General features: G+C 36.9%; 2 protein-coding genes across 9 annotated transcripts in view; both read left to right on the top strand.

The window, feature by feature from the left end:
* phactr4b (phosphatase and actin regulator 4b) overlaps window positions 1-4,076 on the top strand; it is a 44,481-nt gene extending 40,405 nt beyond the window's left edge. For all 8 annotated transcript variants that reach the window (XM_079626711.1, XM_079626707.1, XM_079626712.1 and 5 more), the window contains 4 exons: window positions 9-70; window positions 222-359; window positions 2,294-2,370; window positions 2,466-4,076. In XM_079626711.1, coding sequence (XP_079482837.1) covers window positions 9-70; window positions 222-359; window positions 2,294-2,370; window positions 2,466-2,481 — 293 coding nt within the window. In that variant the 3' untranslated portion in view covers window positions 2,482-4,076. The remainder of the gene's footprint in view (window positions 1-8; window positions 71-221; window positions 360-2,293; window positions 2,371-2,465) is intronic.
* Window positions 4,077-5,152: 1,076 nt separating this feature from the next.
* rcc1 (regulator of chromosome condensation 1) lies at window positions 5,153-13,337 on the top strand. The gene is made up of 10 exons (XM_079625569.1): window positions 5,153-5,346; window positions 6,185-6,292; window positions 6,665-6,852; window positions 6,968-7,147; window positions 7,227-7,323; window positions 7,407-7,529; window positions 9,697-9,843; window positions 10,205-10,324; window positions 10,441-10,593; window positions 12,305-13,337. Exons 2-10 carry the CDS (start codon window positions 6,217-6,219, stop codon window positions 12,478-12,480), a joined length of 1,260 nt encoding a protein of 419 aa, XP_079481695.1. The 5' UTR covers window positions 5,153-5,346; window positions 6,185-6,216; the 3' UTR covers window positions 12,481-13,337.
* Window positions 13,338-14,840: the final 1,503 nt, after the last annotated feature.

Below are 14,840 nucleotides of genomic sequence, written 5' to 3'. Positions count from 1 at the left end.
CTTTCCAGCAAAAAACCAAGCAGACAGACAAGCAGAGGTCAGGGAGATCAAGCGCAGACTCACCAGAAAGGTGCGATTCGGTTTGCTTGCATTGAAATTGACCTGGAATATAATTTTAAGGTTGATTTTAGCAAGCATTGAAAGTTATCTTGCTTAAAGGAATTTCAATCAAACATTCAACCGCATTTGTGACATGCATTTGTCTGTTTTTCTTTTTTTAGTTGAGTGAACGACCGACTGTGGCCGAACTACAGGCTCGAAAAATATTACGTTTCCACGAGTATGTGGAGGTCACATGCGCTCAGGACTATGACCGCCGTGCTGACAAGCCATGGACCAAACTCACCCCCGCAGACAAGGTACGACTACAGTACAAAACGAAAGCATCTCATTTACTACTGCATAACTTACTTATGCAAACCACACACACATTTGTGTTTATATAAAGATATATAAAGAGCCATATCATTTGACTTGAGTAGTGGAGATTATAAATAGTCTTAGGCCCCGTTTACACGTACATGGTTATTTTGAAAAATTGAGACATTTCCCTTCGTTTGTGCCCTTCGTTTACACGCAAACGGAGAATTCTCCTCTGAAAACGATTCTTTCTAAAAACTCCAGCCAGAGTGGAGATTTTGGAAAACTTTAGTTTGCATGTAAACTGAGAAAAATAGAGTTTTAGGCAGCCGACGTCACAGTATGTGACTATTTTTGGGATTCTGATTTGCCAACGTGGGCTTGAGCTTCTCGTTACACTGCAGGTTTGCCATGGCTTGTCCATGGCTCTAGACGGCATATACACGGGTTTGTGTAACGAACACTTTTCTGAAAACTGACAGGTGTGCACGATGTTATTTTTGAAAACGGAGAGGGGTGAAATGTCCGTTTATGAAAAAAGCCGTCCACGTGTAAACAGCCTTAAAAGACACTGCTTTCTTTTGAATTTCTCACTTATTGGTCTATATCTCCTCTACACATAATCAACCGACTCCAGTGTTGGGGAAAGTTACTTTTAAAAATAGTGCGTAACAGTATTGCATTACTCCCTTAAAAAAGCAACTAATTGCGTTACTTGGTTACTTTTTGTGGAAAGTAATGTGTCGTGTTATTTTTGTGTTACTGTTTCTTATCTGGGCTGGGCTCGGGTTTTTTTATTATTATTTTTTTATTACAAAAAAGTTATATTTTGGCAGCTGTAAAAGCCCTTTTACACAAAGTTAAATGAATAAGCCTCAGGTTGAAGGAAATGTAAATTCTTGTCTGTACAATAGAGGGCGCAGCTCAAACAAACCTTTTGCTGTGCTGCCATTCTGATTTGCATATTAATAGGATGCAGGAAAAGATAGGCTGAGTCTGAAATTGCATACTCTCTTGAGTAGGTACTTATTTTGAAAAAGCAATTGCTTCACAATTGCTTAAAAAGTATGTTCTATATAGTATGAATTAGTATAGTTTGATTGTAATCTGGATGTACTACATTCGCCATGCTGTCATTGTCACGTGACCTACCAGTTTTAGTTGTGTTGCTTCACCGCCGTTCAAAAATCCTCTCCTGTGGCCTCATGGGATAGTAAAGTGTCCATCAAATGCAAACTTCAGAATCTCCCCGAAAGTGGTAGGTCATCTGGGTACTTTTGTCTGCTCTTTTATGAGTACTGTGAATTCGGACATACCACTTTTGCCAGATACTGTTTTTCTCCTACTTTATAGTAGGGAAGTATGTAGCCATAGTTTAACACTCTCAAGCTATAAAAACAAAAAAAGGAAACACAAATGTGATGTTTAACTAAAGTCATTTTAGCTTAAAATTTTAATTCCTTCCTTAAATTGGATAATCAAAGGTCTGCAGAAAAGACATTGGTTAATAAAGTGAGATTAAATGCATGGTGTATTTGTGTAATTTAACATATGTAATTATTGCAGGTTTGCATTTCACTGTTTTATTCATTTTGAGGAATACTGAATCTGTTTTTGTGCAAGTGAAATGTAAATGCGTGCTCACATTTAGTCTAGAACTACAATAACCATCATGTTTACACAGCGCACACAACACATGCACTTACTCACGATTTTGCTCAACATGGGGACGGGAGTCCTGTCAGTTAATAAATGGGAAAACAAAGCAACAAACTTGTGTTACTCATTTGAAAAAGTAACTCAGTGAAATTTTGTTATACATTTAAAAGTAGTACATTCATTAGTTACTTGGAAAAAAGTAATCAGACTACATAACTCATGTTACTTGTAATGTTACCACCAACACTGACCAACTCTTAACCTGTTTGTTTAGGCTGCTATTCGGAAAGAGCTCAACGAGTTTAAGAGCTCTGAGATGGAAGTGCATGAGGAAAGCAGAATTTACACAAGGTAAGTGTATTGTTACTTGCAACATAAAAATACAGAGAACTGCAAAGCATCAAACCGTTTATTTGCATTTTTATGTGGATTTGTGTCGTTTCCAGATTCCATCGTCCTTAGCTGCGTCTTTAACTGGAAAATTAAGCACTTGAAATGAAGCCGGTGGATATTGGGATGAAATGGCTGTTTTTTTCTGGTGAGGAGCCTCCGGGTGTCAGAGAACCTCTCAGACTGCTTTTATTATGAATGTACTACTTCAAATGCACAGGGTCACCTGGAGCATTCGGAAACGAATCGAATCACAAATAAAACAGGACCGTTTCTCAGTTGTCCACCCACTGATGTGTGGGACGGGTGACCTCTGGGGGACAGATGCAGTATTTCTCCTGGACTTTAGGGGACCCACGTGCCAAGACAGAGAGGCGATGAAGGACTTATTAGAGGATGTTACTTATTTTCCTCTCTCTACTCTCTAAATGGCCTTTTTTTCTGCTTTTACTTCATATGATAAACTTTATTTCCTTTCAGGGAAGTGTAACAAAGTTAAACATAATAGTAATAATAATGATGTGACAATAATAAATACAGTAATACTACAGTAAGTGTTAGTTACTGACAAATAGCGGGGCAGACAGAAGAACTGCAAGAATAAGGCCTGAGCCTGGACATTAATTGTGTATTTTGTGTATGTTTGTATAGGCTGCTGTAATTTTTCTTAGTTTGGAACGTTTTAACTTAGATACTTTAAGGCTCAAGATATTTTTTATTTCATAACTTTGGCTTTGGCCCTCTTTATTCAAGACAGGGTTACAGTTTTCCCCTACTTTGTGGTCTTCACAGTTTGAGAAGTCATAGAGAAGAATAGAGGAAGATTTTAGATAGAATGTAAGCGTTTCATATCTCACTATTGATCTACAGCGAAACTGTGATCTATTATCTTTTACAATCTTTTTTATTTTATTAATCGTATCACCTTCTGTAAAAGTGAAGTCCAGCTATTTCAGTTTTAAGAAGTGTCCAAATTATGTTTACAAAATATTTTATTTCTAAATAAAAAGGATTTCTTGATTATTTATTACCCATTTAAAAGGTGAATGAATTTAGTCTGGGCACGCACTGATATAGCTCTAAATGAAGTCTTTGTAAAGTACTGTTGACAGGGAGGTTATCGCGGCAGGAACTCTTCTTCATTTTTTGCAATTATTTTGTCATTTATGTTGTTTTTGGCCAGTAGGATTATAGGAATTGTTCTGCTGTACAGATCTATTCTGTAGATGAACCTGACTGTTTGTGTATATCTTGTCTTCCTTTTATTTTGAAAAATATTTTAAATATATTGAAACTCATATAGGTTACTATTTTTTTAAGCACAAAATTATTAGTGTATTATTCAGCACTACAAGATTGGGAGCAGAATGTTCCATTGTAATGTAGCGTTGTATATTCTTGCTTTTTAATTATATGTGAAACTGACAGTAAATTTGCTGTTTAGATGTAAACACTAAATCTAAATTAAAATGCTTACCAATAATGTTTGTGTTGGGTTTTTTTTTTTTTTTTCTTAATTGCAAATGCATTCTTATAAAATATTGAGTGTATGATTTTTTTATGCACAGAATCTAATAGGTAATGATTCACATTTTATAATTTAAAGCCACATAATCTGTGCCACTGTTCTTCTGGGGTCCTGAATTTCCGAAATAAAGATGTTAATCAAAAGACAGATTGCAGTCTTTGCTGGCCCCTTTTTTCACAGTTTTGAGATGTACAGTAATGTCCAAATGAGATATTACATTGTAAATATGAGAAATCACAGTAGCAAAATTGCAGTTGCGAAAATAAATTCACTATGTGTTTTAATACATTGCAAAGAAGATAAAAATGAGCCACAATTAGCAAATAATATCAAAGGTGCTATGATGTTTTAGAGAGCACTGTTGGTGCCAACACTGTAAAAAATGTGGCTGCGATTAGTTATAACAACTTAAAATTTGTTGAGATAACTTCAATATCCAACTAAACTAAAGTTAACTAAACTTAATATTTTAAGTCAAGCATGAACACTTACTTTTCAAAGTTAAAACAATGTTGGATTTTAAGTTGTGATAAATAATTGCAGCAATTTTCCTAATTTCTGCATTTACGTCACAATGTATATGGTAATTTTTACATCTGTAGTCACTTTCAGATGTCTTACCCAGTAGTGTAATTGTTAACTTAAACTTCAGTATTAAAAATGGTTTTAATTTTTTATTGAAATTAAGTTTATATCAAATAAAATATAAAAATTAGACGAAAACCTTTTTCCCTTGTCAAATAACTAAAATAAAATAAGTAAAATTACTAAAACTGTAAATAAATTAAGGCTAATTAGAAATATTAAATATTAAATTAAAACACACAATTACTAAAATAAAAACGAAAACTGAAAATATAAATAAAAAATGTACCATAATATGATATAATTAATCATAATATAAAGGTAACATAATAATGATAATTCTCTTTACAAACCTTTTGCATTGATTTTAAAAAAGCCCAGCACATAAGTAGAAATGTTCTTTTGGATTTGATTTATATATATATATATATATTTTTTTTTTTTTTTTTTTTTTTTTTTTTTGGTGTATATACCTGCAGCTATTCTTATTCTCAGTTGCGATATATATTTTTTTTATATTTTAAAATGTAAAAATATTTAAAATAGTTTTAATAAATGCTGCTATTGGGACACCTTTAAACTATCACTTGGTGAAAGATAGTGTAAAAAAAACTCCCCGCCTTTCCAATAGGCGGCGCTTGCGCATTTGTTTATTAGCGCGATTCCAGTGAAATACATGAAGCAGGGCAGGAGTGAGACACGCGTGCGTTACACTCTCTCAAGGAGTTACTTGTGTTCACAAACCTCCTCGAGCCAGCAAAAGCATTGAACCTGGCCAATTATTGTTCATAATTGTAGGTTATCATCTCAGCTGCTTACCGACGGTAAGATAATAAAAATTCCTTTCATAGGCAAGGTACATTTTATGCAATGTGCTTGTGAAATATCTGTTACCGAACAAGCACTATTGAGCCTGTTTAATTCATTCATTGCTCTTAATCTCATTTGAAGTTGAATACTTGCTGCGATGTAAGTTATTCAATTACTTGTCGTCAAATTAAATGTTACATGGCTGAACCGTGTAACTGTTAGACTCTTCAGGGTGTCGCTTATAAGGCTTGATCTGTTTAAACTTTTAGCGGGTTGTTCCTTAATGACTTTAAACTGAACTCGGGTCTTATTCCGCCATGTTTCAATTCATTTCCTGCATCTAAGTTGTGTATAAAAGCTGAAAGATTAAGACAATCATCTGTCCTTTCCAGTGCCATGTTTGACCGATAAACCGCCATCAAACATTTGCTGCTGTCAGTCATAGTCTGTGAAGTCAGCGCCAGAAAAAAAGTGGCGGTATCAAAACCTACTAAGTTGCCTTTTATTTTGAGCTGTTATGATGCACACACAAAAAAGCTGTTTGCACCTATGAGACCAAATTGTCGCACATTGTGCTTTAATATGCTGTCTAAGTATACTGCCTTTTAGGTTTAGAGACGCAGACAATGTGTAGCCAGTATAATGTGACCCTGTACAGTAGTGCAGATCCTGGAAAGTTTTTGTTTCTTAGGAGTTTGAAGTAACAGTTACTTAATATAGTAAAAAGTGAAACTAGTGTTCTTGAGTTAATAGCAGTCCTGGCCTGTTTTACGTGTAGGCCTCAAATGCTGTTTAGTTTGGCCTTGATGAAGTTACTTATTTAACATTTTAATTTTAACACTTTATTCACAGTTTTAGATTTTTGTCAATAATTTGGAGTCACCATGCCTGCAAAAAAAGCTGTAAAGAGACAAACGATTGCAGCATCCGAGAACTCAACAGTTGTGAAAAAACATAAAGGTAAGCCGTCCTGTCTCTATTTTCTTGTCAGATTGAAAGTGCCCTATTGTGCCATTTAAACATTCTTAATTTTGCTGGGAGGTCTCCTAAATAAGGTTGCATGTATCCAAGGTAAAAAAAATATATAAATTCTTATATGCATATTGCAGCATAACCTCTTTTTTCGCAGTGTCTGAAACGGTTTGATTAAATATTCTGTCTATCTAAACTCCTTCGTCTGATTGGTCAGATGGCCCAGTCTGTTGTGATTGGTCTAGCGCTTTACAGCACATATCGGAAATGGAATCGAATAAGAACAAAACTGCAGAAGTTGTTTTTCTGTAATATCCAGGCCTGAAAACTCATGCATTCTTTTTCTGTGAATGTTTGCAGTCTCTCACAGTAGTCATGGCCAGGAGAAGGGCCAGGTGCTTGTTCTCGGACAGGGTGATGTTGGGCAGCTTGGCCTGGGGGAGGATGTGCTGGAGAGAAAGAAACCAGCTCTGGTGACTCTTCCTGAGGGTATCGTGCAGGCTGTGGCTGGAGGCATGCACACAGTCTGCCTCAGCGACACTGGAAATGTAAGCTGAGCAAACAAATCATTAATCGCAGACTTTGAACAGTATTGTTGGCTTTTGAAGTCAGCACAAAGTTATTTTATGTTTTTTCTGATGTCCTTGTCTGATTCCTGTGTAGATTTATACATTTGGCTGTAATGATGAGGGTGCTCTGGGTCGTGACACATCCGAGGAGGGCTCAGAGATGGTGCCAGCTAAGGTTGACCTTGGGGAAAAAGTTGTGCAGGTTTCGGCGGGAGACAGTCACACCGCTGCCCTCACGGATCAGGGAGCGGTCTATGTCTGGGGCTCTTTTAGAGTGAGTATAGCCCTTTTGTATACTGTTACGAAGCAGAAATGTTGTACCAGTTTTGATTGACCTCTCCTTTCTGTTGCAGGACAATAATGGGGTCATTGGACTCCTGGAACCCATGAAAAAATGCACATTGCCCGTCAAAGTTCCTATAGAAAAGCCTCTGGTTAAAATAGTCTCAGGTCGGTCATAGGAATTCAAGCTTTGACTTTAGTAGTCACTCTCTGTGAAATCTTTCTTATGAAGTTTTTAATTCGTTCCAAAGGCAATGACCATTTGGTGATGCTGACTGGGAGTGGAGAGCTGTACACCTCAGGATGTGGAGAACAAGGCCAGCTTGGCCGTGTGGCTGAGCACTTTGCTAATCGCGGAGGCAGGAAGGGGTTGAGTATGTATCTCCATGTTGATCGAATTGTCGCTACTGAAATGTGAATGAATCATTTTAGGGCTGGAATGATGTCAACACAACAGATTACGTAAATTAGTCTATTTGTTGCGCTGTTTATGGTCATCCCCAATGATGGCAGCTCAGACTCGCAACCTTTATTACAAAAATATTGAGCCCGATCTAAAGTGTTTGAATTTAAACGGAGACCATGTAAAATGGTGCCCTGCACATTCTGTAAAACTGAAATGCCATAGGCCTACCACAGCTTCACAACTTCTATTCAGGACGGTTGTCAGTCCCATGTTGTGTGCTTAATACGGCTGCGTTCATATAGCATTCAGTTATACATGAACTGCAGTGCAGCCTCGTGGCTCAAACATACTCTCTACAACCGGTTACAAAGCACTTAACGCTGTTGTTGATTATTTAAAATATCTAATGGATGAACTCGCCCCTCAAATGGGCTCATTTATTTAATAACGAGCAGTCAATCGTTGTAAACAGTTTTATGGACACCGCTATGGTTAGATTTCAGGTTGTGACTTCAGCTGTTTCATCATACAGCTGAATGAACAATGAATTAAACTAATATTTCTGGATTCACACTTAAGCAACTGCTACTGTATATCCCAAAAAGTGACTAAACGCAGCCGTAGTAAACCCCATTCCTAATTAGGCCTACACAAACCTTATCTTGTCATAAATGGTATCATTAGGTAAAAGTTCCGACATAACTTAGTTACGGTTATTTATTGGTAAATTAACCAAAGGATTAATCAGCTATTTGGGAATAAATTGAAAGAATAATTGTTAGTTCCAGGTAGGAACCTGCTTATTACACACACACACGCGACCCACAGAAAAGATGCGCGTGCGTCAGTTTCAAGTTCTCTTTTGGGCTTGAACAAACCATAACACACACAAATTATGCCAAAATGTCAGTTTGGTCGAGTGTCCTTATAAGAGCAGTCTTAAATGAACGTAGAGATTTGTGAGAAAATGGGACGCGTGTCAGATCGCGCCTCTGTCAGCAGCGGCTGGTCTTAGTGTCATTAATTTTAATCAAAGAACAAAGGTAAGAGAGTAAATTACTCACTCAGACCTGGCACCAGGAGGATTATTATACCGGTAGCCTCTCGCACATCTCCGACGAACGGCTTCCTCACGCAAAAGAAAAACTCTTCATGAAGTGCGGTGAAATTCAGCGACCTATGTGGCGTTGATGGATCGAGGTTGTTTGTTAACTTCATTTTATACGTGCAATTCACACAAGCTCTAAGGCACATGCGAGACTGCTGCGAGTAGTCAAACTTTATTAATGAAACAGAAATCAGAGGGAATAATTTCTGTAATGTATTTTTCTTTCTTTTTTAACCGGTTGGCCGGTCACACGGCTTTCATTGTTTTCAGTTACGTGACTGGTGCGGAGACCTGGAGTGTTGTTTAAATTTATTTCGTTTTATTCATATTTAGATTTTATTTTTTTACATCGTCCCTCCTCTCCGATGAAACCAATATTACCGGTGTTGTCAAGTCGATTAACCGGTGGGAGAATATTATCACCGTCACATCTCTAGTTCCAGCCCTTAATAATTTTATTTGCAATTTTGGCTTATTTTCTGAATATGTTGATGGTTTTTCAAATATGCTATAAAACAATCTTACTGACCCCAAAATTTGGGAATGGTTTTTAAACCTTTTTTTCTCACTTCCCAAGCCTGCATTCATTTGAAAAATTACAGTAGAAACAATCTTGTTATGAAATATTACAATTGACAATAACAGTTTGGTACTCTAGAACTATCTTAATGTTGAAAAAAGTTGTGCTGCTTAATATTTTTGTGGAGACTGAGACTTTTTTTTCTGGTTTCTTTGATTCAAAGATGAAAGTTCAAACTTTCTTTGAAAGTTCAAAAGAACAGCATTTGAAATTAAATATTTTGTAACACTATTACAAGTACACTATAACACTATTAAGACAATTAATGTCTTTTGATCAATTCAGCAATTCACATCCTTGATAGTGTTAACTTCTTGGAAAAAAAGTTGACCCCACATGTTTGAATGGTAGTAGAATAAATAATTCAGTGGTCTTATCCTTTTCCAGTTAGCACCTTAAGTTCTGTCTTCTACAGTGTTCATATAATTTTTCTTCTTTCTGTGTCAGTGAGACTGCTGGAGCCGCAGATGGTTATCATTAAGCCGCGGGGGAAGGTAGTCTTCACGGATGTCTTTTGCGGAGCGTACTTCACCTTTGCTGTGTCTAAAGAGGGGCACGTCTATGGATTTGGCCTGTCCAATTACCACCAGCTTGGTAAGATTCTTAGCTCAATCAGTCCTGAAGAGGAAATGTGACTGGTTTTGTGATCCAGGGTCACAAGTCGCACGGGTATATTTGTGGCAACAGCCAACAATACATTGTATGGCTCAAAATTATCTTTTTTTTTTTTTTCTTTTATGACAAAAATCATTAGAATATTAAGTAGCATGTTCCATTAAGATATTTAGTAAATTTCTTACCGTGAATATATATAAAACAATGGAAAGCTATGGTGTATACATCTCAATTTTTAAAAAAAATTACGTTTAATGTTAACAAAATTGTTTTATGGTCCAGGGTCACAAATGGTCTGTCTTTTGCAGTCTTTTTAGAGTTTTTATTTATTTTATTACAGGCACCCAAAGCACAGACACCTGCTTTGTTCCTTTGAAACTCGGTTCTTTCAAGAACTCCACCACCTCCTGGGTGGGTTTCTCTGGCGGGCAGCATCACACAGTGTGCCTGAATTCAGAAGGCAAGTCATCCATAAATCTCATTTGTAATACTTGTATGAAAATTTGTTGCGCTGGCACTTAATCATGTGTCCCACGAGTGCATCTGATGATGTTCAACTGCTGACTTCATCCACAGGACAAGTGTACAGTCTTGGTCGGGCGGAGTATGGCCGTCTGGGCCTGGGGAAGGATGCTGAAGAGAAGAGTGAGCCCACACCTGTCACTGGGATCACTGATGCTCAGGTCATTGCCTGTGGTGCCTCTGTGAGCTTCGCTGTAACCAAACAAGGTGAGAATAGTTTAGATGCTCTCCAACCCCTTCAAATAATCCTAAATAGACCTTTTTGGCTTCAGGTTCATTTAGACCAATTCTAAATACTTTTTGCTTCTACAAGTTGTTATACAAAACTTGATATGCATTGTAAATGTTTTCAGACCACAAGCAAATTTGGTATAAATACACATACACATAGAGAACCTAAAAAATCTCCCATGTTCATCAAGACTGCAATTATTTGATCGAAAATATAGTAAACTACGGAGCCCCTAAGGACATGGTGATGGCCGGAATAAAACGAGATGGTAGATTATCTTGCAAAAGTATTGCGTAGAAACTTTGTTTACCAAAAAAAAGGCAGTAATATTGCATGAAATTATTGCAATTTAAACTTAGACTGTTATATTTAAAAATTTACCCTATTCCTGTTAAGGGTAAGCAAATTGAGCACCATTACTCCAGTGTCACATGATCCTTCATGTATCCTTCTAATATCTCGATTTCTTGTTAATGTTGAAAACAGCTGCTTAATGTTTTTTGTGGAAACGGTGATGTATTTTTATTCAGGATTCTTTGAATGGAAAGTTCAAACGAGAATAGTACATGTAACATTAAATGTCTGTCACTTTAAATCACTTAGTCTACATTAATCCGGATACATTTAAAAACGGTGTTTTCATTTAAAAACGGCGTTTTCATTTAAAAACGCTGTCCACACTAGTGTTCCGACGGCTCAGTGTGGATGAGAAACTTTAAAAAACGCCTGAAAACGCAAAATTCTCCTTCCTGCACATGCGTAAAAGCTCACTTTTAGATGATACAGACAGAAAAATAGTTATCGTGCAATTTTTCTGACAGGATAGCTTTATTTAGCAAAAATCTCCCCATTCACTGATGCGTGCGTCCAGGTCACACTCAGTCACCATATGTTTGGTCTAAAACGCAACTGCTCATTTTTTGCCGCAGGACAGCAATTGTGAGAATTCTGTCACCTTTGCAGGACTGGGATATGAAGAGTGTGCAAAATAACACATTTTAGCAACAGTGTTAAAGTGAATAGCACATAATAGGCACAATACCGGTACAAACATGAATATCTGTTGGTACAATATGAGTCACATGACTAAACTTGCGTCATAGTTTTTAAATACCTCCGTTTTCGCAGTCCACACTACAGCACGAAAACAGTGTTTTCAAAAAGCTTTGTTTTCATTCATAAAACGCTGTATCAATGTGGACGGAAGGCCAAACCGGAGAGAAAAATATGCGTTTTCAAACGAAAACGTATTAGTGTGGACATGGCATTAATGCATCCTTGCTGAATAAGTGTTAATTTTTTCAACAACAAACAAAACTTTACTGACTCCCAACTTTTGAACAGAACGGTAGTGTGCTTTTATGGCAGATAATTAAATAAAATTATAAATTTGATTGCAAAATATTTGGTTTTACATGTCTAATCAAAACTGATCAGTGTATTTATAGTTTGATACCGTTGTAGCATTTTTTTTGCATTGTTTTGTCCCTGTATTTTTAAAAGGCAAAAGCAGCAAATGACGCAGTATGTGTATTGTTCACAAATGTATCCTCAACCACTGATTACATTAATTGCACCCCTTCACAGCAGTTTTTTTTTTTTTTAGGACATTAACAAATAACAGAATGTACAGTTGGCTTGTTTTGATCTTGCTTTAAAGCTGTGTTTCCGGTATCTGTTGGCCAGGCTCTGTGTTTTCCTGGGGAATGGGTACCAATCTGCAGCTGGGTACAGGAGAAGAGGAGGATGAATGGAGCCCAGTGGAAATGACAGGCAAGCAGCTGGAGAACCGTGTAGTTCTATCAGTGTCCAGTGGAGGGCAGCACACGGTCCTGCTGGTCAAAGACAAACAGGAGAGCTGATCTTTAACTCCTTGACTAAAGACAGCGGAGCCAATCTACTGTATCAGTGGTATCTGTAACCTAAAGCTTGATCAAGATTGGGGGAGTCTGGGATTGGTAATGCTTCCTGTGCTGAGCTAAGCCAGCTAATGAGGGAGGTGGTAGGTTGTGAAGAGGGTAGGATGAGTATCATCTGATTAAACCTTTTATCCCGCTTTATGGGGAGCCCAAACATTCACTGGATATGGTCCGGTAGATGATCAGAGACCTTTTTTTATGGACTTTTGTTTCTTCTTTGCTTTATTTTCTTAATTCTTTTTTTAACCAAGATCTTTAGTGTGCCTCCTGGAGACTGCCTGTCGTGAATGATTGTCTGCATGTATGAGCTAGAAAGTGATTTAATAAGTGTTTTAGAAAACTCCGGTTTTTTTTCTCCCAATTTTAAATTCCGTGTTCCGGTCTGAGCAATAAACGGTTACAATAGCAGGTCTAATCTTTATCTCTGTCAAAAAAAAAAAAGAACAGATTTGGTATTGCTGTACTTTGCGGTGTTAAAACTGTTTTCCTGATTTCCTAAATGAAACCATTATTGTATCCATGCATTGCTGGCCCTGTGCACAATTAATAAAAATGAATCTTTACAGAAACAAACCTATGATTACTTTATTAAAACAAACTACTTGTTTAATGCAGATTTATTAGAGCAAGAAGTCACTTTTTAATGTCTAGTTTAATACCTTAGATTATCTTCTGTGGGTTTATTGGATGCTCATATTTGTAAATAACTTTTATTTGAATAGTTTATTCATCTGCATACATTTCCTTGTGTAACTGCACTTTAAAGTAAAAATTAAATAAACGTATATAAAATTGCCACATATTTAACCTTAAATTCTTATAGAAGCACGTCTCTTTGTCTGGCTCATCCATTGGGTGGCAGAGATGTGCTCTAAGTGCGTGCTATAGAGATTAAAAGGATAGTTCTAGAGTTTAATTATTTCTATTTTAGCCTATTCCTTGCGCATATTATTTGAATGTAGAAGGCTTGGATTGTGGAAGCATATATTGTGTAGTTTTTATTTATTATCCTGACAGCCACTGCTCGCTCCTCACTGTGAAAATGCTTATTTTTCTGTTCCACAGACGAATGCATCTAAACATTTACCAAAATTTCTTCATGGCTACAGACGTGGAGGGAAAACAATAGAACTGACAGCAAACTGTCTGTGACTCTATGCAATAACCAGCAGAAATGTATACTCTGTTAGATTATGGAATATCAGAGTTGATGCTTATGTACTAAACTGTTGAAAGCACTTGAGGCTGGAAATGGTTTGGTCTCTATTGGTAAAATTTGCAGATCAAAGCACCACTTCAGCATCCATGAAGGGGAAATGGAATTATGCTCTCGGTCTGTTCTTTATGTTACTGCCCACAGTGAGTCATGCTGAGAGACTTTGTGGGGTATTTCAGTTGAAAAGCCCTTCAAGGCCCACTTTCTCGGAAAGCTTTGAAATGCTAACAGCCTCTTCTGCAAGCACTTAATTGACCACCATCATTTAATGCTGTCATCAATGTTTTTCGATGCCTGGTGTGAGACAGCATGAGGTTGCTGCACTGACAAGTGGACAGGGCACTGGCTTTAAATGATGTTGTTTTTAATGCCAGCAAGCTACAATAAAGGATTTTGAGAGGGCTATCCTTATTCCCATAAGGATAAATTAGTCAAACGTTTCCATTATGCAGTTGCAAATATGTCATGAAAATGAGGTGTTTCACAGCAGGCAGTCCATGAATTGTTAAAAGCATTAGTATTTTCTACAGCTTGTTAAAGGAGCAACTTTTTCCTCTGTCTCCATGAAATCAAAATTGTCCCTTTAATTTTATGGAATATAAATATTCTCTGTGCTCTATATTATAAAAAAACAACAAAAAAAACATTCATAATCTTTAATCAAATTAGCTTCCACTACTCCCTTTTGCAACATCTCTGTGTTTATTGGTGTAAGTGCAGACAACCTGTCCAATAGCATCACACCAATAGCAAACTTCAACCATCCAATCAATTCTCCATGGACAAAATCAAGTCCTGCCATACTTTTTTTTTGTTAGTTGGAGAAGCATTTTTACTCGAATATACGTCACAACAGGGAAGAAAAAACTTCTGTGTATGACTTTAAAACATTTTACACATGACATCAGTGAACTGTGCTTATATTTAAACATATAACATGACCATGCAGCATTGACAATAGGCCCTATGCACCGCTGCACTACTTCCTGAACTTGTGCAGGCTCCTTTGTTTCCTGTCTGCCAGGATTGGCCAAACTGATTAATCCAGGTGTGTCTGACCAACAACAATAATCAGACACACCTGGAT

This window comes from Phoxinus phoxinus, assembly GCF_949152265.1.
Source record: "Phoxinus phoxinus genome assembly, chromosome: 10".
Lineage (NCBI taxonomy): Eukaryota > Metazoa > Chordata > Actinopteri > Cypriniformes > Leuciscidae > Phoxinus > Phoxinus phoxinus.
This window is presented reverse-complemented; position numbering and strand designations above follow the sequence as displayed.

Bases quoted from the DNA above. Each gene is read 5' to 3' on its own strand.
- rcc1 (XM_079625569.1), top strand. From the start codon at position 6,217: ATGCCTGCAAAAAAAGCTGTAAAGAGACAAACGATTGCAGCATCCGAG. The intron at 7,148-7,226 runs GTGAGTATAGCC...TTTCTGTTGCAG, and splicing joins ATGTCTGGGGCTCTTTTAGA to GACAATAATGGGGTCATTGG. The intron at 10,325-10,440 runs GCAAGTCATCCA...CTTCATCCACAG, and splicing joins AGTGTGCCTGAATTCAGAAG to GACAAGTGTACAGTCTTGGT.